The sequence below is a fragment of the Chelonoidis abingdonii genome, chromosome 8 (assembly GCF_003597395.2).
Source record: "Chelonoidis abingdonii isolate Lonesome George chromosome 8, CheloAbing_2.0, whole genome shotgun sequence".
NCBI lineage: Eukaryota > Metazoa > Chordata > Testudines > Testudinidae > Chelonoidis > Chelonoidis abingdonii.
The window spans coordinates 42,855,473-42,879,660 of NC_133776.1; the positions used below are offsets into that span (position 1 = coordinate 42,855,473).

General features: G+C 39.1%; 1 protein-coding gene across 1 annotated transcript; it reads left to right on the forward strand.

Moving 5' to 3' along the window:
• Positions 1-696: 696 nt before the first annotated feature.
• On the forward strand, positions 697-17,354 carry RBP1 (retinol binding protein 1). Its single transcript, XM_032797106.2, has 4 exons — positions 697-1,082; positions 1,789-1,967; positions 12,256-12,357; positions 17,118-17,354. Exons 1-4 carry the CDS (start codon positions 1,010-1,012, stop codon positions 17,169-17,171), a joined length of 408 nt encoding a protein of 135 aa, XP_032652997.1. The 5' UTR covers positions 697-1,009; the 3' UTR covers positions 17,172-17,354.
• Positions 17,355-24,188: the final 6,834 nt, after the last annotated feature.

Genomic DNA, 24,188 nt, shown 5'->3' on the forward strand with positions numbered 1-24,188 from the left:
AAATCTAGCTATGTTGTTTAACTTTATGAACTCTTGCATTAATGGATGCCACAGGTTGGTTACAGCTTGTGTGAAGTGTTTTATTTGCTTTTAAATTGACAGCCATGACCTGTCCCTAAGTATAAGAAGATTCTACAATCTCAGGTTACTTCCTTCAAGCAATGATATATTATTGTTTGAATAATCTGGTACTGTAGCACTAACTTTTCACTTGCTCATTGCAGCTGTATTTAATGTCTCCTGAAATGCTGCTTGTTCCAGTGTCTGAACATGGTTTGCATTCCCTTAACTAACAGCACGCTCTGATTAATAAAGACATGCAGCACTGATGAAGACATAAGATAACAGGAATTGGCCATTACACTCTAATAATAACCTCTGCTGAATAATGACTGGCTTTTCCTGAGCCATCAATTCACCCCTCGCTTGAAATGACTGTATAATCATGGCTTATTACTAAACTCTAAAACAGAACACACAATTACTTTCACTGGTAGAGTTTGTGTGATCCTCTTCAGAGGGGAAGAGAGAAAAAAATAAAACACTGAAAATATTCTCAAATACTCCAAAGAAACAGGATTTCAGTTATCTGCAGAAGCTACCCAATGTGTCCACTATACCCAGCCACCTGTTGTAATGTCCATCCACATGCCTAAACCAGCCATCTTATTTTCTAAACAGCATAAAAGGGAGGAGTAATGTGGATAAAATGGATACCCAGATAAGCAGTGGCCTTACAACCATTGTATGGAAAGTGAAAGTTCCATTCCATTTAAATGAAGCCATCCTGCTGTCATTATAAATCTGAAAGGTTCAGCTTTGTGGAAGGATTTAATGGTAACCCTTCAGCGGTAATCAGATTAGAGGGGCTCGTATAACTGCATGGTCTGAAGAACAGATAAAAGAAACCAGAGTTCAGACTTGCCACAGAGGACAGGGATTGAGCGGTGTGGTGCAGAATCAACTCGCTGTTCTGAGGCTTTGGTTTTGGCTATCATATACCCCAGAAATGCCTGCAAATTTCAATGGTTACTGGAAAATGCTTAGCAATGACAATTTTGAGGAGTATCTGAAAGCATTGGGTAAGCTTCCTTTCATGTTTCTTTAACAAATAATCAATAAAATGCCACCTATCTTAATCTTGGGTTGGAGTTGATTTCTTTTGGGATAGTCCCAGCCACAATTTTCATGCATTCTTAAAAAATGCTTTCTTCAAAAAAAAGATTACGTTGTCTTGTGCAAAGTTTTGTTTGATTTCCTTTAAGCGACCTGTTTGCTTTTTACCTTGCTATCACTAATCTGTGCAGAGATTCAACTACAGAACTTTAAAGGGCAAGCAAAAATTATTCTCTCAACATTTAAAAAAATTCAAGAGAGGAGAAAGTGAATGTATGTAGGTGGAAGGAAAATAAAACGTGCTTGATGTAAAAGTTTGTGTGTATGCAGTGGCAGGGAGGCACGTAAAATGCCTATTTCTATAGAAGTGGCGCTTATAAGTAATCTAAATGAATTTGTGTCAAATATCTCAGTAGGAATTAGTAATGTCATGTTTCCTTTCATCTGTTTGTTTAGAAACACGTGTTTGTTGTGGTATCAAATGTAAAGGGTACGAGGTTTTTTCCAAGTAAGCAACTTAATTCACGTGTAATGAACTTTAGTAAAATAGCCAGGGAACTATTTATTTGTGTTTTGGTCCATCCCAATCCTCTCGAGTTGTACAAGTGTTGTATTGTTGTAGATTTGTGGCTTTACTGCAAATCCTTTTTTTTTTTCCTGTTTTGTTTTCAGATGTAAACATTGCTGTGAGAAAAATTGCCAACTTGCTAAAACCTGACAAAGAAATCATTCAGAATGGAGATCATATGATCATTAAAACGCTAAGCACTTTTAGAAACTACATCATGGAATTTGATGTAGGAAAAGAGTTTGAGGAGGATTTAGCAGGGGTGGATGATCGCAAATGCATGGTAAGAATTAGAACGGTTCCTATTGCATGGCAAAAAAGATTAGAAATAATTAATAATAATCCTAGGTCTTGCAGCGGGATGCAGAGGCAAGACATTTTCATGTGGTTGTTCTTAGAATTTTAATTTTTGTACCTGACAGCTTCATTTAGACAGGGCTGCAAACTGTTTTTAGCTTGTCTTTACAATAAAGGAATTTTAATGTTAAACTTGAATGTGAAGCTATTTCTTTTATTAAAGAACAGGCACTAAGTTAAAATTGTCTCCAGTATAAAGTAATTGGGAGTGATATTTGCTATTCAAAAAGTCATTTACAACCAAATTCTGCCACCCTTATATTGAGCAGTGCTTCACCACCGAAGCAAACCTGTTGATTTCAGTGGGGTAATTTACTACTTAATATGAGCAAGAGTGACAGGATGGAGGCCCTTAATGAAAGACACCAGTTCCTAAACCTGTCTGTCTCTCTCCCCCTTCCCCCACTTCTATGGTGTTAAGTTGTATAATCAATTGCTTGACCACACTCTGGTTTGTTATGAAATATATTCAAGAGGCCATAACCAATGCCAATCAGGTTTATTGCTCTAGGCCCATAATAATAATGTACAGGGAAAAGGTTCTATATGCATGATACCATTTGCCAGGAAGCTGTCTCATGCACCATTGTTATATTCACCTTGCACAGAAGGTGTGCTCCTGAAGTTACACTCCCAAAGCCATCTTTTTGTCCCCTACCTGTTGACCAGTAAAAGGTACTGTGTATGTCATCTGAAACCAGATTTAACTGATCAGCTTTCTACCTGATTTTTCTGGTAGCATGATGTACCCCTTATTTTTGTTCTGAACACACGTGTTTGAGGTACTAAAGAACATGAAGACACCTCCTAGGTTTGTCCTAGGGTAGTTAGCTTGTGAGGGGAACTCCCATTCTGTTGCTATAATACAGTAATCACATGTCCTGATCCTGACAGCTTTCCTATCTACTTAAGCCATAGCTTTCTTCAACTATGCAAAGTGGTATGGAATACTTAGCATAAGTGAACAGAAATATAATAAAGATATAGGCCAATTTAGACTATTTAACTGCTATATTTATGCTTAGTAATATTTGTGCTTAATATATATGGTGTGGATAATACATGTCATCAATATAGTATATATGTAAGTAGCCAGCATATATTGGTCAACACTGGAGAGTTTCACTACACTACAGACAGCAGGCTTAGCACATCCATTTAACAAGACAAAACCAGAACAAATCTTAGAGTAGGTAAGTGGCTCCAAGAGCTCTCCCTTGTGAACATTTACAAAATATTGTCTGTGGCAAGAGGTATCTCATGACCAATAATACCAATTAACAGAAAAGGCTCAAGAATATCAAGCTACTTAACTGAGTCAGAGACTGGATGTTATCTCTCTCATTAGTCCGACGTCATGACATCTCTGCAATCTTCCAAAGCTCAGGAATTGCTGATGAGCTAAAGAAAATTATTTTACTAGCGGTTGTAGCAGGGAAACAAAGGAGAAATGAAATGATAGGCTCCCATTCTTAAAAAAATACCTGGCCATCTCTGTGACTGATCAATATTCTTCTCTGATATCAGGATGTAGAAGTTTACTTTTGATCCAGCAACGGCAGGAAAAGGAAGGTTTTATGAGATCTGGTGAAAGGGAATGGCTAGATATGTGGCAAGCCACTGCATGGGCTAAACCTTCAGTATTCTTTGCTTCAGAACCCAGACACCAAGGGAAAAAGGACATTTTTTCCTCCTTCCCTCTTCTCTCTCCCCACAAAAGGTGGTATAGTGTAGTACAGCATTTCTAGTTACTGGTAGCTCCTTAAATCAGGGCATAGAAACTCAATAGAGAGGTATACAACTATTGAAGCTTTATTGACCATGTGTGGTTTCCATGAGTCACACAGTACTGACTGAATTCCCCAAAGACTTGTCCCAGAATTCACTGGGCTTGCTGTAACACCTGGGATGGATTACCTGGGTGGCATCATTTGCTGCAATTGTTCCAAAGTTCCCGTCAGGAATCTGGGGGAATGTACCTGAGATACGACACTTTCACCAAATCCGTGGTCTTACATCTTGGCCACCAATACTGTAAACAATCTATAACTGCAGCTCTGCAACTAAATACGTTAGTAATGTTAGCCTCATTATATCTGCCATAATTGCCCCAGGTAATAATGTAGTTTATAGTTTAGTGCTTCCTATGAAATTATACATGGATTATCTTTTTAAGAATGAGATCCCAGCTCTCCTACATCATAGGAGAGTTGCACCCTGGAACTGTCTCAGGTTATTTTGCTCTCCAGACCCTGAGAACAATATGCAATACGGTGCCAACAGCCTTTGAGTGACTAATCATTAGTCTCTATCCCTGGCACAAATGAGGGATGGCACAAGAAGCACAGTGTTCCTGCCTAGTGTTCCTGGGGGCAAGTCACTCCGAAGGGAGCAGGGAGAAGGTGGAATTTGGCCTTGATTCCTCCTCTCTTCCATACTGGCATGAGCTGGGAAGGTGAGCATGGCTTCAACTTCCAAATAGATGCTGCTTCTTGCACACATCCCCTGTGTGCTGGGAGGGATTGTGATTTGAGTATCCTGAGAGTAAGGATGGTTCAGTCTTTATAACACTGAACTGGGACTTGAGAAAACAGATTCCATGTAGGACCTTGGGCTAGTCACTGAATCTCTCCGTGCCTCCGTTTCCCATCTGTAGGCTGGCGATAATACCTCTTTTTCTCACAATCTAAACAGACAAGGCAAGGAGTGAAAGTTTTCCAGGGAAGACACTCTCTCTTACTATGAGATGTTTACTGGGGCTTTTTGGCATTATGTTAGTACTGTTAGTAAATGATAATACAAGCACAACCTGGCCTTGTATGAGTGCTTCCAAATATAGTATTTAAAACCACCTTCTTGTAACTTGGAAATAGAAAACCCAAAGGGGCTTTAGCACAAAAAAAGTACAGGGAAATGGGGGCAAAATAGAACTATTACAGGTGAATAAGTTATTGGGGGTGACTTTTAAAGATCACAGTGTCGAATAGGGGCCTAAAATGTGAGCAGCTATCGGAGGTTTTGAACTGTGTGTGGAGAAGGAGCTGTGTGACTGCGCACAGACACAGTGCTATCAGGAGGACATCACTACTGGTTTTCCCTTAAAAATTTCCATGGATATTGTACCCACTTTCTCTAAGCTGCATTCGATCCACAGTGGTTTAAGTGACTACTCCAAGGTCACATTGCAGGCAGAGTCAGAAATATAAGCAAGAAGTCCCAGCTCAGTGCCCAGCTCTCATCACAATACCACTTAATTTCATGCATCCTAACTGATTGTTAATGGATACATTGAAATCACTTTAAGCCTTTTAACAAGCTCTTCTGTCCATTCTACCCTTTTTTGTGACCTGCAAAAATGGAGTTTAACTAATCAGAAGTGTTGTGCAATTTTCAGGACAGGTGTTATTCCCCAGGTAAGCACACGGTGCTTATTAAGGAGTTCTGTGGGTCTGCAGTACATATATCTATAGGTCTTGTCCTTCTCTTGACAGGCAGATTTCTTTTCCTTTTGTTGCTAATGTTCTGTGCCCTGGTTAATTTTCACAGTCATTTAAGGGGGTCTTTTCTTTTCTTTTAAGAGAATGAAAAATGGTAAGGAAGGTTTAGAGGGTTCATATACTATTTGAAGTAGAAGCAGGAGCTTCTACATTACATTTTTGGAATAACTGGGTGTCTCCCAGCCAAGAGTCACTGAAATATTCTAAGTATTGCTGTGATGCTTGGAGTTCCTTCCCTGGACCTGAAGAAGAGCTCTGTGTGGTTCAAAAGCTTGTCTCTCTCACCAACAGAAGTTGGTCCAATAAAAGATATTATCTCACCCACCTGTATCTCTAAAATACTCTAGTTATACAAAGAATAAATTAGTTTATAGTGGAAAAGAACTGTTTTATCTTCCAATGTAAAACTCAGCAGGATATTTCCATAGCTTCCTTCTGAATCATAGGCCACGTCTACACTACAGGATAAATTTGAATTAGCTTAAACCGATTTTATAAAACAGATATTATAAAGTCAATTGTGCGCATCCACACTAGGCACATTAATTCGGTGATGTGCGTCCATGGTCCGAGGCTAGCATCGATTTCTGGAGCGGTGCACTGTGGGTAGCTACTGTAAAATAATGAGGCCAATAATGTCGATTTGCGTCCACACTAACCCTAATCCGATATAGTAATATCGATTTTAGCATTACTCCTCTCGTTTTGTAGGAGTACAGAAATCGATTTAAAGAGCCCTTTAAATCGATATAAAGAGCAGTGTAGTGTGGACGGGTGCAGCGTTAAATCGATTTAACGCTGTTTAAATCGATTTAAACGTGTAGTGTAGACCAGGCCATAGACATGGAACTTTTTTCCAGCATCTTTAATCCAAGATTTAAATGTTTTAGAAAGCAGGAAATCCCAGGCTTCAGTGAATTGTTATTAATTTATGACATCAAGATTTTAACAGATGAACCCGGCTTAAAATTTTTCACCCAAAGACCCCAAACTCTATCTCCACATCTCTCTCTAGCCTATTTCCTATTGAGTCTGTCGTCTGTTAGATGTATGTGGTGTCTAGCAGATGGCATTATGCAACAGGCAGCAACAGTGCAAGCTTTCTTCGTGCTTCTCCACATGGTGGATAGTGTGCTCTACAGGGGAGTGATTTCTAAAGTGCATTAATGGGTTGCACATTAATTGTTCCATGCTGGTACGGTTGACTGTGGTGCTGTTTGAAACAGTACTGCGTTAAAGTGCACTAGGGAATCTCTACTTGGACCAATTAATGAGCAACAAGGTAGTGTGTTTTAGAAATCACACCCCTGTAGAGCACATTCCTGCACTGTGTACACCAGCCCTTAGATAGCCCTGACAATGTGCTGATCTGGAAGGACTAATCCAGGAGTAATTCAGTGTCCGTGCCCATTCATTCCTCGGCCTTTCTGGTGAGACTGCCAAAAAGAGACAATGAGCACCAAATGGCATAGCAATTTTTGCAAAGTGCATGGATTCCACATTAGCTTTCAGTCCATAGAAGCCTAGTTCACTCAGGACTGTTTTTGCCAAATAATTAAGCCGTGCTTTCTGAACAGCATAAATGGGTAAATACTTTTTCCAGTTACCTAACCATTAGGGGGCATGACTCCCAGGAAAGCTTGTAATAATGGAAGTATTCTAAGCTAACTTTGGCATAGCTTTACCACTGTACACAGGAATTATTGTGTTTGTTTTACCTATTGGTATAGACAGCTATATGTGTGAAAGATAACCAAATACAGTAGAACTTTCGTAGTTACTAACACCTCAGGAATAGAGGTTGTTTGTAACTCTGAAATGTTTGCAACTCTATGCAAAACGTTCTGGTTGTTCTTTCAAAAGTTCACAACTGAACATTGACTTAATACAGCTTTTAAAGTTTATTATGCAGAAGAAAAGTGCTGCTTTTAGCCATTCTTATTTAAATGAAACAAGCACAGAAACAGTTTCCTTACCTTGTCAAATCTTTTTTTTAACTTTCCCTTTATTTTATTAGTAGTTAAGATTTAACACAGTACTGTACTGTATTTGCCCCTTTTTGTGTCTCTTGGTATTGATACCTCCTCATCAATTATTGGGAGTGGACCACATCTTCCCTGACTAAATTGGCCTTCAACATTGGTTCTCCACCTGTAAGATAAATCCCTTCTCTTCATGCACCAATATATATTTTTGCCTATATCTGTGATTTTCACTCCATGCATCTGAAGAAGTGGGGTTTTTACCCACGAAAGCTTTTGCTCCAATTTATCTGTTAGTCTTTAAGGTGCCACCGGACTCCTCGTTGTTGTTTTTTTTTGCAGCTAACGTGGTCACACCTCATGGAAAATAGAAATAGATCTTTTCTGTTCCAAAAATATTGCCCTATTTCCACTAGCTCTCAGTAGCATTTTCTCAGTTGTCTTTTTTTTTTATCAGCGTTAGAGTTTGAGCTAAAGGGAAAACCCCCAGTGATAAAATACTACTGGTTAAGATTAATTCTCCTGACATACCAATTTCTGCTACCTCTAGAACAAAGATGAGGAGAACATGGTGTTCTTCTCTAATAGGTTCTATTCTCTTTGAATTCTGTAGGAAAATGAGCACAACATAAGGTCAGAAAGGATTTGGTTTGCTTGCACCATTCAAGTGCGTATGTATATCCATACATCCAAAGAGAAGGCAAAAAAGACTATTGGGAATTCTAAGTAATAAAACTGCTGGATTAATGCAATCTCTTGCCTCATGCCTCTGGTGGGTCATGCTAAATCACCTAAAGGAATGTCTAACCTTGTTTGGTAAAAAGGAACATAAAAACATTGCATTTTCTGAGCTCAGGCAGAATTTTAATCACCTTAGAAAGCTGGGGAAAAAATAAAGTTGTCTCCCTGTGCTGCTAGAAAGATTTCTTTATTTTCCCCAGCTGAACTAGACTAGAGAGGAGTTACCAGCTCTCTTACAAGTTAGACAAAGATGCATAAAGTTTATTATTGTTGACGTGAGTATTGGATGAACATAACACGATTTTGATCTCGCACTGGCTTTACACCTATTTAATTCAACTGATTTAAATGGAGTTATTCTTGTTATACATCAGTGTAAAATCAGAATAGAATCAGGCCCAGTGTGTTGCTGCTTTGTGTCCTATGATTTACATTACCTGTGCAAACTATATGTAGTGAATTATTTAGTCCATAAGTTTAGCCTTTTTTGTGTCTATAAGTTATCTTCACAAAGCGGGCCCATTTTTACAGATTTTTTTCATTATTCAGAATTGTTTGACAGATTTATATGAATTTATTTCAGACTATGAATTGATGACACATTATTCACTTTGATTAGTTGCTAGTGGTTGCCTAAGTCACCAACTATTGTTTATGCTCTGGGATTGGATGACTGAAGAATTTATAAACCGATGAAAAGGAGTCAAATAAATTTGAAGAAGGCCACATTCACCCTCCTCGCAAAAACCATGGCAACAAACACATTTTTCACAAGTATGTTTGAGATTTACCTAATCTGTGAATAAAAACCAAAAACAAATCAGTGGTATGATGTTCCTAGGAATGAATATAAAGTATTGTGAATGCTACCAAAGTGAATTTACAGGTTTTATTAGAACAAATATTTGAAAACTTATTGTTCACCATATTTATTGAGCTTTAATTAATATTCATAGGTACTTGTTCTACAGTTAGCTTTCATTGGGACCACACCTGTTCCACTTGCAGTCAGTGGAAAAATGCTCCACTTGACTTCATTGGGGGTAGGACTGAGCCTTTTATTTGTAAATTTTTTTCTTTCACTGAAGTGATTTTTTATGCTGCATTGCAGGCCAAACAGGCTTTAACTTTCACTGTGGCTGTGCTTGGCGAAACACAGCTATCGGGTCAGTTCCATTCTCCACTACCCACTGTGCAATGGGAAGAATGTACTTCACTCAGTTCTCTAGGAAGGTCAGTGGTCCAGATCCTCAGCCAGTGTAAACCAGTGTAGCTTCATAGTCTAGCTCACTAATGCAAATGAATGTTTGTTTTGTTTTGAAGTTACCCCCCACCACCACCACACTCTTTGAATACCTTGATATTGACCTTCTCTAATTTTTCTTTTTTTATAGAATATTTGAGGCCTTTATATTTATGTAGATAATTAAGGTGCAGATCGTGCCCTTGGTTTAATCCATTGTCCTCCCCATTTGTCACTTAATCTTGTTCTTGTTTGTCACAAACTGCTTCTGATTAGTTCCAATACAATTTGATTAGTTCTTCTATGGTACAAAGACTCCTGAAAACCTGCAAAAGTCAAGATAGTTAAAAATAATGATTGTTTTTTCCTTAACAAGTGTCCCTTGAGCATGTCCTGTATATTCAAATATCTTGCTTTAATCATTTCCGTTAGTATATTTCACAAGCCCACATAGCCTTCTTAGTCTTCATTTACTAGTGTGTATGGGGGTGTATAGAACAATGTTACTGATTGCCATGGCAGCATGGTGCATATCTGCAGCTTTCATTAATTCTTATTGGAAGGGTTCAGGCTGCAAGGAACCCATGAGTAAAGGACGCCGATTTAATCTTTAATGGAAATTGGTTTTAAAATAGACATTGCAAAAAGAGACAAATGATAACTAGTGTTGTGCTTGTGAATCTCATGAATGGCTAGAACATCTTAGGTCAGATTTTCTAACTGGCCATTTGAACCCTTTGTGACTTATTTCACAATAATTTTTATGCATAACTTCTCTGTCAGATGAATGTGCTAAATGCTGGAATCAGTAGTCCTTCATGTAGTAAGGCATTAAGACAGTAAAATGTAGGTGGTTCTTTATGAATGTGATGTGCTACTGGATTTATTTTAGAGAGAAATACCAAAACATTTCTGAATGCATTGTAAAGAAGGGAGAGACTTTTTTAGCAAGGACAGTTGAATAGTTTGTCTTCAGAGACCCCATATGGCTAACAGTGCCTCGCCTACAATCATTTACCCTGGCAATCTTTCTCGTGATTCATTTTCTATGCTTGTTTAGTCTAAAGCTTCCCCTGGGTAGAGGCTGCCTGCTGTACCCAATTTATAGATGGTGGCTATCATGGTTATCATTTAAGAATTAATTGTTTGTAACAGACACATTCTCAAAAAAGAATAGGGATGAGTAGTCCTTAAGCTGTATTCAGTGTTCACCTCCTGAGCATGACAGATTTAGGCTGACTTCTTTTTTTGAAAAAAAGCAAAGTGGAGAAAGTGAATTTCCATAATGTCTGTCTGTAGAATTAAGCCCTTTCTCCATTTTTGACTGCTCACAAAGGCAATGGCTTCAAGGCTTTCAAGATCTGCATAGTAATTCCTTACTTCTTCAGTCCTTGGACTCAGTTCTGCACTCTGTTACACTGATTTAAAGCCAGTATTATTCTGCCAGTGCTCAGGGTAACACTGGTGTAAAACTGACATAATGGAGCAGAAAATCAGGTCCTTTTTGTTTTTATATCACAAAATAATATGTCATTTCAATATATCTAGGGTGGCCAGATGTCCTGATTTTATAGGGACAGTCCTGATTTTTGGATGTTTTTCTTATATAGGCTCCTATTACCCCCCACTACCGTCTCGATTTTTCATATTTGCTGTCTGGTCGCCCTAAATCCATCATACAAAGTTACAAGAAAAAAAACCTAGTAGTTGCCTTTAAAGATAAATAAGCTGTCCTACCTTAGGGCCTGATCCTGCAAATGCTTACACATGTGAGTTGTTTTACTCGTGGGAGAAGTCCCATTGAACAGGTAATCGCGTATAAGTGTTTGCGGAACTATCCCCAATCCAGCACAGCCAATGGGACTTACGACCCTTCTAAAAGTTAAGGGCATGTTTGAGTGCTTTGCTGAATAAGAAAGGGTTGCTGAGCCAGGACCTAAAAGGGTATTTAATGAAACAAAAAATGTAATAAAGGAAATCTGCCATAGTTTCAGCATCTCCATAACTAATGAAGGGTCTCCCAGGCCACGATGCTACTTCTACAGAAAGTCCTGACTGATGACGTTGGACAGTCTGGGACACAAACTGCAGCTCAGTATTTGGATGCCCAGGAAAGGCTTAGACAGTTATCGTTGGGTACAGCTGATTATTATTTTAAGGCAGGATATAGTTGGTCCAAGGCATGTGTAGGATCTGAAGGAAGGATTGCAGAGGCCACCGAGTGATGGGAAACTGAAGTTGTAGAAGGTCAAAGTTTCAGGCCCTTTTGAAAACATACTACTAGTCTGAGCACATGGAGCACCTTGTGTGTATAATAAAGGGGAGGGCAGTCATACATGTATGTTAAGGCAACTTTTTCTGCTGACCTTCAGGGTCAGCATTTGTGAAGAAATCATGTAAAGAATGCTTATGTTACTGAAAAATCATAGCTCTGACTATACCACGTGGATTCTTACAACTGCTTTAAGAGTCTCCTGCTTTTCTGATGTATTGAGACACCCAGCTTCATTTCCTGTGGCTCAGGCTTTGCCATCAAACTACATTTAATTGTTCTTTTTAATTACTTCAAGAAGCTTAACAAAAAGTGTGTGTGAGAGATGTACTCTTCTCAGTAGTGTGATAGAGCCTAGTGATTAAAATATCTATTCTATTACACTGAAGTTTTCCTTTAAGGAAATTGACTCCACCTAAGTGTAATAGATTAAACTGAATGCCATAGTAATGCTTAATAACATGTATATATTTTGCTAGACTAACGTGAGTTGGGATGGAGATAAACTTCTTTGCGTACAGAAAGGAGAAAAAGAAGGCCGTGGTTGGACCCAGTGGATTGAAGGAGATGAAATGCATCTGGTATGGTCACATAGCATGTTTTAAATGCCATAATTTTTCTCTTATTTATTCCAATAGATGAAAGTAATAGCATGCAGCTTGCCGCACATTATCTTGGCTTACCAAGGAGTAATTAAACATTGGTGTTGCATTTGACTTGCTTCTAAAGGAATAATTTCATGCAGGGCCATTATTCTCTCATGCCCCTTTTGCAAAGACCAATGTTCTAAATTCAGGCAATCTTTGTGTTAACTATCTGCTCTCAGATCTATTCATTTAAATTGTTTGCACAGAAGAAGACATGTCATAGAAATATCCTTCATGCACTCAGTGAAATAAACAGTATGAGGACTGATGAAATTCTGTATCCAGCAGCATAAGCCATAGGGAGAAAAAAATACCATTTTTAATTATGGGCCAGAATTAATTCTGGCTTAGAAAAATAAAGAGAGCAATTTTGTTTTTAAAAATCCGTGTTCTTTCTGACTGTGTCTATATTTCCTAGTTAACAGCAACTAACATAAGTTTATAATATTTGTTTTTCTGGATAGAAGTTCTTAACAGCCTCTTCGAGGCTCACCTGATGTGGTAAAATGTTCTTTTCCCACTGAAGGAAGCAAATCAGACCTCTAGTCTCACTCACCATTCAATTCACTAAGCACCTAGGAGTGTTCTGTTTAGAATGCTGACTCCCTGTCTCCAGATCAGTGTAGCGCGATGCTATCAGAGATGTCTGCAACAGCACCCAGAGCCAACTGAATGCCACGGTACTGCATAGAAGGGTCTGCAAAAGGTTAGGAGGGAAAGAGGCCTAAAAACACATTTAGGTCCGTCCCATGTAATCAATTTTTTTTCTCCACACACTGTCTAATGCCTTTGTGTGTGACCTCCGTGGATGATACCGTGGCGCCATTGAAGCCAATGGTAAAACTCCCCCTGACTTCAGTGGGGTCAAGATTTCACCCACACATGCATTTTTCAGTCAATATAACCTCATTGTGCTCAGTTTTACATCACTTGGCATGCTGACCTAGAGCTACGATCTTTGCATCAAGAAATAATGCCTAGGAATCCCTGCTGAGCCTGCTAATCCTGCTTCTGAATCAATCTGCATGACAGCTCCTTCCCTGTCATTCGTTCCCTCTGTGGAGCTGAACACGTGCTGCCACAGTAATGCTCCTAGACCTTGTTGAGGAGAGAACTTAATGAGGGGGGTCAAAAGTCAAAGCTGGATCTCCCACTGACATTGCAGAGCACTTATTGTAGGGAAAACCAGCCAGTTCTTGTTGTTGTCCAGGTCCCCATTCCTACCTATGTCTGGAGTATTCAGGCTCCAGGCAGGGAAAGTCTGCTAGGGGCCATAGAGAAAGGAATCCTTGTCACAAGACTGCAGCACAGCTGTGGAGTCCCGCTATGTTTATCTTTAAGGACATGTGTTACTCCATCCCTTTTCAGCAAAACAATTACATACATGCTTAAGTGCCATTGACTTCTCAGCATCCAGACCTGCTGCTTCAAGGGCTCTCTGGGCCACTGGGGAGGGTTCCTAGTCAAGCAGACACACAACCAACATTGCCATTTCCAGCTCAGCATGACGTGCCAAATCACATTATTTTGTACCTGCCAGGGACTGACACTGCTGTATACAAAATACTCTGGGTGGAGAAAGTCTCTAAATGGCTTTAATGCCAGCGTTTTCTTATGTACATTTTGTCACTTCTTATATGTTTCACTAACTCAAAAAGGCATCTTCAGTTCCATTGGAATCCTCATTGTGGCCTCCCCTCCTTAAACTTTTTTTTTTTTAAATAAGGTCAAAAGCCCATTTCTTGTAAAACTTTTAAATAATTGAGATCTTCAGGTCACTGTCATTCTGAGAGCCCTTTGGTGCCAAGGCGAATTACCATAAACATATTTTATGATACTTCAGTAATTATTTTATGATCCTATTGAACTTTACACAATGATCCAAATATTAATTTAATCCTTTGCACAGTTTTATAATATATTGAGTGTTATGCCTTGGGGTTTAGTAGCTTCTCACCAGATGCTTGCACACTGCCCTTTCTCTGGTCTGAATTTTGTGGTATGACAGTCTTCTTTCCTTCTTTTTTTTTTTTTCCACCCTCCCTTCCTCAAATTCTGTTTCACTATAGTGACTTAAAACAGACACTTATCTGGCCATTCTCCAGTTCCTTCTGAATTTTATAGCCTTTTTCTTTTGTATTGACTGTCCTAGCAGTTTGTGGGTATTGTTTTTAATCAGTAGGTTTCATAACTTTACTGCATGTTCCTTCTTCCAGATCATTGATACAACAAAGTGAACAAAATTGGTTCTAATACCAATCCTTGTAGAACTCTACTAGTTGTTTCCATTCATCCTGAACTGTGTCCTCTTACTAGTAACTTTGAAATCCAGCCATCCATTCAAGGAGCTCAGCCCAGTAATACAGTTACTGTCCTAGATTAGTCTTTTCTGTGATACTATATAGAAAGCTTTTCCTTTAGTCCAAGCAAATTATTTTCATGACTTCCCTGTCAACTCTGTCTCACTCCCTGAAAATGTTCAATAAGACTTTTTTTCACAATTTTCCTCCAAATTAGGTCTCTAAGTTCAGTTAAGTCAGAAATGTCTAAGTTCAACCCTTTCCTATCCCTCAAGAGGTTTTCTCAATACTGTCTCCACTGCTGAAGTAAAGTTTGTGAAGCTGTAATTTGCTGGATCTTCTCCAGAACACCACCTACAGTGGCTATCATTTTAAAATGACCATTTACCACATTGTGGTATTTATCTTTATTGCTGTATTTCCTATATTTAATGTGGAAAATATGGCAAATAGCATAGTAAATATAACTACTGCTTATGGGAGATGTCCAGTTTTGAATTATCTCCACTCCATCTCTCTTGCTAGGTCCTTGATGATTTTGGAACAGATCCTCTTTGCTTGTTCCGTCTCTTAGGTCCCGGTCTTGCAAGCTGCTGTGTGTGGGTAAAGCTCTGGGCAAGAACAGGAGTCTACCTATGCAGAGCAGGTTGCAGGACTGGAACCTTAGACTTCGGGGTGAAATTCTGGCCCCGTTGAAGTCAGTAACAAAACTCCCATTGTCTTTATTGGAGTCAGGATTTCATTCCAGATGTTTAATATCTTAATTATCTGTTCAGGCTTTATCTTGATTTTCTTCAGTAGTTTCCTTCCTAACCAATCTTCCTTTGTGAACACTTGAGCCAAACTTTCCCATCTTTCCGAGGCCCCAGGGTCTCCTTTATTTTACTTTATATTCCTTGTGTACTTGAAGGCTTTTTTTCTCTCTCTTTTCCTCTATCTAAAGTATTTATATAAATATTGTCTAGTTGGATGCAAGCTTCTTTTTCCTTCATTTGTTTGTCTAATCATTTTATATGATTTACCTTCCTTTTAACTGCAGTCCTATTTTGTACATGCCTTTCTTCCTTGATCATTTTCTGCTTTCCTTCCTTCACCCTCATTGGTCTTTTGTATTCCTGCAATAACCATTGCTAGATCATAGGCATTTATTAATTTCTTTGAACACATTTCATTTCCTCTTCTTTTGTGTTATCATATTGATTTAATTTCTTCTGTTCTTTGTAAATTTTCTCAAGTAAAATCAACAAGCAGATCTGAAAAAGCAAGCGTTGGCCATTTCCTATTCTCTGCCCACTTGTGACCTCAAAATGAGGAGCTACTTGCAGCATATAGTGCAGATTTTCATAAAATGGTTGTTCCTTTTTGGATGCTTTGATCCGCAACAAAAGTGTTACCATGTTTTTATTTGGCTTTATCATGAACATTCTTTAAGATAAACAAGGTGTTCCATACTTCTCTCAGAGCTGTTCTTTCAAGATGGGTACACCCAGAAGTAAATATCACTGCATCTGTTTACATGCTGCAGTTCACACTGCAAAGTTTATCTCGGCAGCTCGAGTGGCTAGCAACTGATTTTTTTTTTTCCTTTAAAGTCTTAGATTATGAAATGTAACATGGCAGCCACCAGGCAAAAGTGCTGGATATCCAGCCAAGCATGCTCCACTCAAATCCAACCTTTTGGTAAAATCCTCTGTCACATAGAGCACTGCAAAATGCACTAGAGATCACTTCTAAATTGCTTCTTCTCTGCCCTGTCAGTTCTCCATTATCAATTATCTTCATGGAGTTACCCAAAAGTAAATTAGGGACTGCACCCTTCTTTGTTCCCTCTTTTACATAATGTGTAATGAAGCAGAAAGGTACCACGTCTACTGACTGTTCGATATATTTCTTCCAGTTAATTTGTCAGAGTCTGAGGCAATTTTTCAGCTGCCTTCTGTTTTTGGCACTTGCAACTGATTACCCATGCATCAGTGGGGACACAGTCCTTATGCATATGCAAGTACTTGTTTTTGCATGTGTAGCTTGGGGGTACTATTGAATTTGCATATGCAAATATGCTGCTTATATGCCCACAACAGATAAATGTCCATTTTGATGGGTGCAAACAGTTGTGTGCAAAAGTGGACAACAGTGGAATCCTAGGCTGGTTATTTGGCCCTTGTACTAATTATTAGCTTTTTTCTTTCCACAGATCTATCCAATTTCAGTTATTGTTACTGCATCATCATACATTCCTATTATCAAATTACACACGTGTTCCTTAATTTGAATCCACCGTAATTGTTCATCTAATATTTGACTTAAGCATATAAGTAGATGTTTTAGAAACTGACATACACACGTGGATGTACTGGTTAAAAGTCGCACTTAAAACTCATCTTTCCTTTTCAGGAAATCAGAGTAGGTGGTGTCAAATGTAAACAAGTCTTTAAGAAGGTACAGTGAACCGATCTGCCCATTGCTGATACAGAGATGAAGACGAACAGAATAGAATGTATGGACTTGCTACCAAAGCTCCACATGCTCTTAGTGCCCAGGTATATCCTTAACATCTAGCGAACAGAACCCGTGAACATCTGGGCACATGAAATTAGAACTGTGTAGTGCTGTCTGCAAAAAGGATTTTTTTTAAAGAAATCATTCTAAATAAACACAATCATTTTTAGAAATGCCAATTAAAGATACTGAAAATCATAAATCTCTGTGTGTGCCTTACTTTCTGGTAGACCTTAGTCTGAAGTAGTTTAATATAAGTGGGTGTGAGGGTTTTAAAATATTGTTATTGCTGTTTGTCATTTACACTCAGGCCACTTTACATTGCAGTAGTCATGTGAAACAGCCTTAAGGTGGACTTTCTTTATAAGATCTTGTTGTGGGGTATAAACCACATAGATAAACAAAGGGGTTAGCAGGAGCTGACTCAAATTAGCCTACCTGGCTGTAACTGGAGGGTGTGTCAGGCTTGGGGAGGAGCTGGGTGGCCTTCTGATGGAAGGAAATGAAAATTACTGGGGAGAAGGTCCAGGGGAGACCCAGGACAGAAAGGCCCAGGAAGGAGAGGGAAGAAACCACAGGGAAGCCTCAGGGGTAGGCCCTGGGAAAGGGGCTACATTCTAGAGAAGTAGCCCTGGGGATCAGTTTTCCGCAACAGGAATGGAGCTCCAGAGAACCTGGAGGGATTGAAAGTTCAAACCCAGACAAAGGTTGCTTTAGCAGTGCGTGGGGCTTCCTGAGTTCTGTTGGGAAGAAGTCTGGAACCCCACCCCAACCCCTGGGAAAAAAGAGAATGGGACTGCAGAGGAGCTCAGGACAGATGGAAGATGCCATGTTGATAATTAGAGTTGTGTGGGACATTCATACCCAAGAAAGGGTGAGACTTTAAAGTGACCTGGCCAGAGGATTGAGTAATAAGAAGATGTAGACCACGGCAGGGCCAGAGGGACAACTGGAAGGGGATGTCGCAGGAGAAGTCCCTACTACACCACATCATGCCACAAAGGGACATGCTAACTGGTGAGTCCCTCTTTGACAGACCCCTTTTCAGTGCTGGAGATTGTAAAGGGCCATTCATGTAAATGTGGATCAGATCCAAAGTATTTTTGGTTTAAAAAAAACAAAGATTGAAGTCTTAACTCCACTGAAGTCAATGGCAGTTTTGCTGTTGTCTTCAGTGGAGAAGAATTTCACCTAAAATGTTGTAATAGAAGAGAGATTGCTTAGCTTCAGAAACTACAATGTTGTGGACCAACAGTCAGGAAAAATAATACTTAAAGCTTAAAGAACAAAGAGTACTTGTGGCACCTTAGGGACTAACAAATTTATTTGGGCCTAAGTTTTCATAGGCTAGAACCCACTTCATCAGATGTGTGCAGTGGAAAATACAGTAGGAAGATTTTATATGTATAACAGAGAACATGAAAAAATGGGTGTTGCCATACCAACTCTAATGAGACTAATCAATTAAAGTCAGCTATTATCAGCAGGAGGAAAAAAACGTTTGTAGTGATAATCAGGATGGCCCATTTCAAATAGTTGACAAGATGTGAGGTTTTTGTTCTGATACAGACTAACACGGCTACCACTCTTGAGTGAAATGTTTTGAATGAAAATACCCAGTTTCCCAAGTTGAAACATTTTACTCACAAATTCCCAGGTTTTGGAAAATTTCTCAGGATATAGAAGCACTGTAAAAAACTTTATCTGGAAATTTTTCACCAGATTTGAAAAATGTTTACTGCTATGTTGGGAAAAGTTGGCATCGCGATAAAGAAGCACTGGCAGGTAGGTAGATAAAACTACAAGGAAGTTTTTACTGTGGCTGCTAGAAATTGTGCATAATAATCTCCTGTCGTGTAGAAGATTTAATGCACAAGTAGTATGTGTAACTTTGATTGACATACTAGAATATTCATGTTCTTGTGCTTGTGCTTAGGGAGGAGTAGAGCACAGCACCAATCTGACAGTGATTAAATCTGTTTAAAATTAAGCATATTAAAAGTAATTGAAAACTTTTTTCATTTCATTATTGGAATATCGATTAACTGAAATGCTATGGTTCAGTGTTTCTCAAAGGAAGGTCCGTGGGCCTCTGTTCAACTCTTCCTGTTCAGCTGGGAGGGGTGGGGAGGGGGCATGCCCGGGGGAGGAGGTGGGAAGAGGAGGGCATGGGTGAGAGGGGGTGGAAAAAGGTAGGATGGGGTGGAGACTTGGGGGAAGGAGTGGAGTAGGGGCTGAGGCTGAGCAGGGGACTCAGTAAAAAAAAAAAAAATTTAAATCAAAAGGGGGGTGCTTGGGTTGCTAAAGTTTGAGAACCGCTGCTATAGTAAATTAGACCCAACTGCTGCAAGGTGCTGAACACCATCAATTCCCATTTAATTCAGTGAAAGTTGAGGGCACTCGGTACATTACGCATCAGACCTGTAGTACCTGATATATAGCACTGTGTTCTTTACACAAAAACTATTTTTATGAGTTGTTTTCAGGGGACCAACCAAGGATAGACCTGAGATAAATAATAGATGTGAAACATCTTGCATATTTGCACTGAAATGTGCTGTTTATATTCCCACTTTCTGAGCTCACCCTCTTAATTTGTTTTATCACTGCTGGCCCGTAATAGCTATGAATATAAAAATACAGCACAGATAATCAACTGTTTGTGTAATTCTCTAGCCATTACTATGGTGCCATGATATGGAAGTTAAATAGTAGACAGGTTGTTATGTGTACATGTCATGGGTCATGTCATTCTACTGTACATCAAAATCTACACACTCAAGTTGTCCTATGTATCTGTGCAATTAACAAAGGGGCTTGATGAAATACCCCCTTTGCAAGTAACTTTTTATGGAGGTGTTTTGTGTGGTTTGGATCTCAGTGTATGAAAAATTACAAATTCAATGTGATATTTCTACTTTAGTCCTCTGTGGTTATTTAATGGCAATGCACGTGCTTAGATTTTTGGGAGTAATATTTAGACTCCTACTCACTGGGCTTGTGGGCTTTAGACATGTAGAGATAATGGGTTCACATGCTGGGGAGAGGGTGTTAATTGTCTGTCTCCTTTGGTTTCTATATTTTGCCATCACTGCAGTACCTGAATGCCTAAAGAGTTGTGTTATTCTTTCAGCATCCCTACTAACTGATCATAGAATATTAGGGTTGGAAGGGACTTCAGGAGGTCATCTAGTCCAACCCCCTGCTCAAAGCAGGACCAGTCCCCAGATTTTTACCCCATTTCCCCAAATTGGCCCCCTTAAGGATTGAACTCACAACCCTGGGTTTAGCAGGCCAGTCCTCAAACCACTGAGCGAGCTGTCCCCCATACATAGTATGGTTGTGCCACGTGTTCTGTCCTTCCTCTAAAATGGAGGTAGAACAATGCAAAGATGGCTGAAAATGAATGGAGTACAGGCATTCTATAATGCAGTGTTTCCCAAACTTGGGATGCCGCTTGTGTAGAGAAAGCCCCTAGCGGGCGGGCCAGTTTGTTTACCTGCCGCATCTGCACGTTTGGCTGATTGCGGCTCCCACTGACCACAGTTCGCTGCTCCAGGCCAATGGGAGCTGCTGGAAGTGGTGCGGGCTGAGGGACTTACTGGCTGCCACTTCCAGTAGCTCCCATTGGCCTGGAGCAGCGAGCCAGTGGGAGCTGTGATCGGCCAGACCTGCGGAAGAGGCAGGTAAACAAACCGGCCTGGCCAGCCGGGGCTTTCCCTAAACAAGCGGCATCCCAAGTTTGGGAAACACTGCTATAATGAAATGGGAGACAGGAAACTTAAAAATCTGGTTAATCTCCTGGTCAGGGTCTGGTTCTGTTGAAGGAGAGCCCTTGCTCAGTTGTTTAAAATTATCCACTTAGAAAATGTTCAACATCACCTCAGGTCAGGATTGGGGATGCCCTAATCTCCATACTCCAAATCGTCAGACATTTCCTTTCCTTGGAAGCTGGTTTAGGAGCTAACAACTGCCTTTTAGCTATCCAGGCTATGGATTTTACACTGCAAAATTCCAGGCATCTCTGACCAAGGGAAATGTAATACAGTGAGCAATAATGACGAATCTCCTTGCCTTTTATTTATAACTCAAATCTCAATTCATTAAAGGATCACTATTATTCCTCTCAGGTGAAAATTAAGATTACACTGTAACAAAATAGTTCACAAGCCTCTATCTGTAATTAAATTTTGCATAATTTTTTTAATGCTCAGCTCCACTCAGACATTTTTTAAAAATTATCTTTCCTTCAATAAAGCTTGACAGTTCATAACCTTTGATTCACCAAATGTCTTCTAATTTTTGCCGCCAGCTCCCTGCAATCTTTTATGCAACATTCAGAAACTCTTTTGTGGAAGGTTCTAAGTGGATCAATAACATCTAGCTAAGTAAATCCAATTGTTAGAGACCTGTTATTATTATAATCAAACAGACAGCTTTTCTCTGTAGGGTCATTTGGTACAAGGGCAAATTTAGTACTATAGGTAATAACTAATGGGTTATCAAATGGGCAATGTAACTTGTTTACAACTATAGAGAAAAGGCAGACTCAAGAAATGCTTTGATATTTTATAGAAACTTTTCAAAAATCTTTAACTTTCAGTACATTTTCTTTAAATCACCTCAATTACTCATCATTACAATCTCCATCTGCTATCTTTACTGCAGCACCAGTTTTCCTTTGAAAGAGACAGAGAAAATTCAATGTATTCATTGCTTACTGAGCAGTGCCCTCCAGACAACGCATACAGAGCTAGCTATGCTTTTAGCCTTAAGACCTTAACAACAAGGCACCAAAGTAGAATTTTCTCTTCCTCTGTAAAGTACCTAGTTGGTTTGGATGTTATGCAGTCAAAATCTTTATCTATGACTTGACAAACAATATCAGCCTCCCCTACTGCTCCTAAAACTACTTATTAGCTAATTTTAAGACCTTCGTGGTAACTTCTTGCCCAGCTGTTTGCTACTCAGTGATTTCTCTTTGATTATTTCCTTGATCTTCCACAACTGTCCAGTTCTGGTTAACCAATACATCCAGTTTTCCTTATTTTTGCATAATATGTTCCTTCCAACCACTGGATTAGATTTTTGCAGGGAAAGAATAGATGATGTATTAAAACAGCAGCAGGGGTAGGACTGAAGCATGCTTAATTTGTCCTGATTTCAAGAAATTAAACCCAGTCTTGGTTCTATCTTGGGTCTAGAGAAATCTGTCACAAAAATAAAAAGTAAATAAAAGGCAACTGTTTCCCTTTAACAATTGCACATCTGTTCCATTCACCTCCTTAGTGTTTATTGGTCTCCTTTCCTCATCCTCATTGTGCTTAGATCTTCAAGGGGTGACTGGCTTATCCACTGCCTTATACAGAAGTAGTGGAAGTCAGATACTTTAGCATTGTGTCCCACTGCTCTGACAGGAGCTGAATGGATGATTAGCTCCAGATTGATTTAGAGTCTACCTGGGGAAGTTTCACAATCCTTCATGCTTTTTTTTTCAAGAACACCTTTCCACTTTTGTCTAGGTCTTCACAAGTGGCCCCAATATAAGCAGTAGAACTAATCAAAAAAATCTTAATCACCATTTTACAGAAAAGGGCTATTTATTCTAAATGGAAATTTCCATGGAAAATGGCCATTTCCTGTGACATGTTTGAGCAAAGGAGTTAATGAAAAACCTGATCATCTAAAATTTTATTTATTTTATTTTATTTGCAGATGAAAACCAAAAAAAATGTTGGCCAACTGAGCAAAAATTGTTTGGTTTTGCTGAAATTTTTGCCTGACAATTTGAAATTTTTCAGTTTTGGATTGCTGAAAAAACAGAAAAAAACTGACAATTTTTTAATTTTCTGGTTTAACAACAACCCAGACATTTTTGTGGAGATTTGTAGGGGAGGGGAATATAATTTCCCAACCAGCTCCAATCTGAAGTCTATTCATAAAGTATTCATTCTGTAGGTGAGTAAGCTTCCAGGAAGCTAAGACTACTATACTTCTAGCATAATGTCTCCCAGAGAGTTTCACCTGACCTATCCTGTGGTGAAGCAAATTTTGGCCAGCTGACAAGTCAATTTCAGCACAAAATTTAACTATAGGACCTGTGGTAGGATATACTGTACAGACCTTTCCAGAATGAACTTCTCACACTTAGAAGTTTTTAAATCAAACTCTGACATACTCTCCAAAACAAAAACAAAACCCCACCTGTTACTGTGGCCTTGGGAATACTTGGCCTGTTTGACATAATTTAGCCTGTGATTCATCAGAATGAATTTTAAAAAACATTAAGTGTATGAGAAACGTATTAGTTTCCCACTTCATGCCGAAACGCTTTACTATTTCATAGTTCCCAGATTTTCTTAGAGGTGTCATTAAAAAAAATAATCTTTGGTCTTTTTATAAACTAGGAAATATTATTTACTAAGCGCTGGCAAGGTAGTTGGTTCTGCAAAAGTCAAAATCAAAACACATGGTCTGATTACTCCCACCCTGCACACATCATAATCATTTATTTCTGCCCAAAGTGAATACAAAATGGATATAAAATGCAACCAAATCAGAGGAAGAGTCTAGCCTTCAATTCAACCATTTTAGCTCATGTTAAACTCTACCCTGCCTTGTCTATGCTATATGCAGTGTACTTGTGGGCGTGCCAATCCCAGTCTATACAAATCTGTTAGGTATAAGATGTTAGCTAACACATTCTAGCAAAATACTTCTAAATGCTCCCATTTCAGTATGTCATGCTTCTGCCTGCCTGCCTCTTCTGAATGTCTGTATACTGAGCATCAGCAAAACCTGGCCTCACTTAAAGTTAGGAACAGTAATCTAGATTTTCCCCAATCTCTGTTTTGTATTCCCTAGTCTTTCAGGTGGTGTTATCTGTTCTGAATATTTGGCAGAACTGGTTTTGCTAACTTCAGGCAACCAGGACTAGGAAATACAGTTAGCACTAATTATAAACAA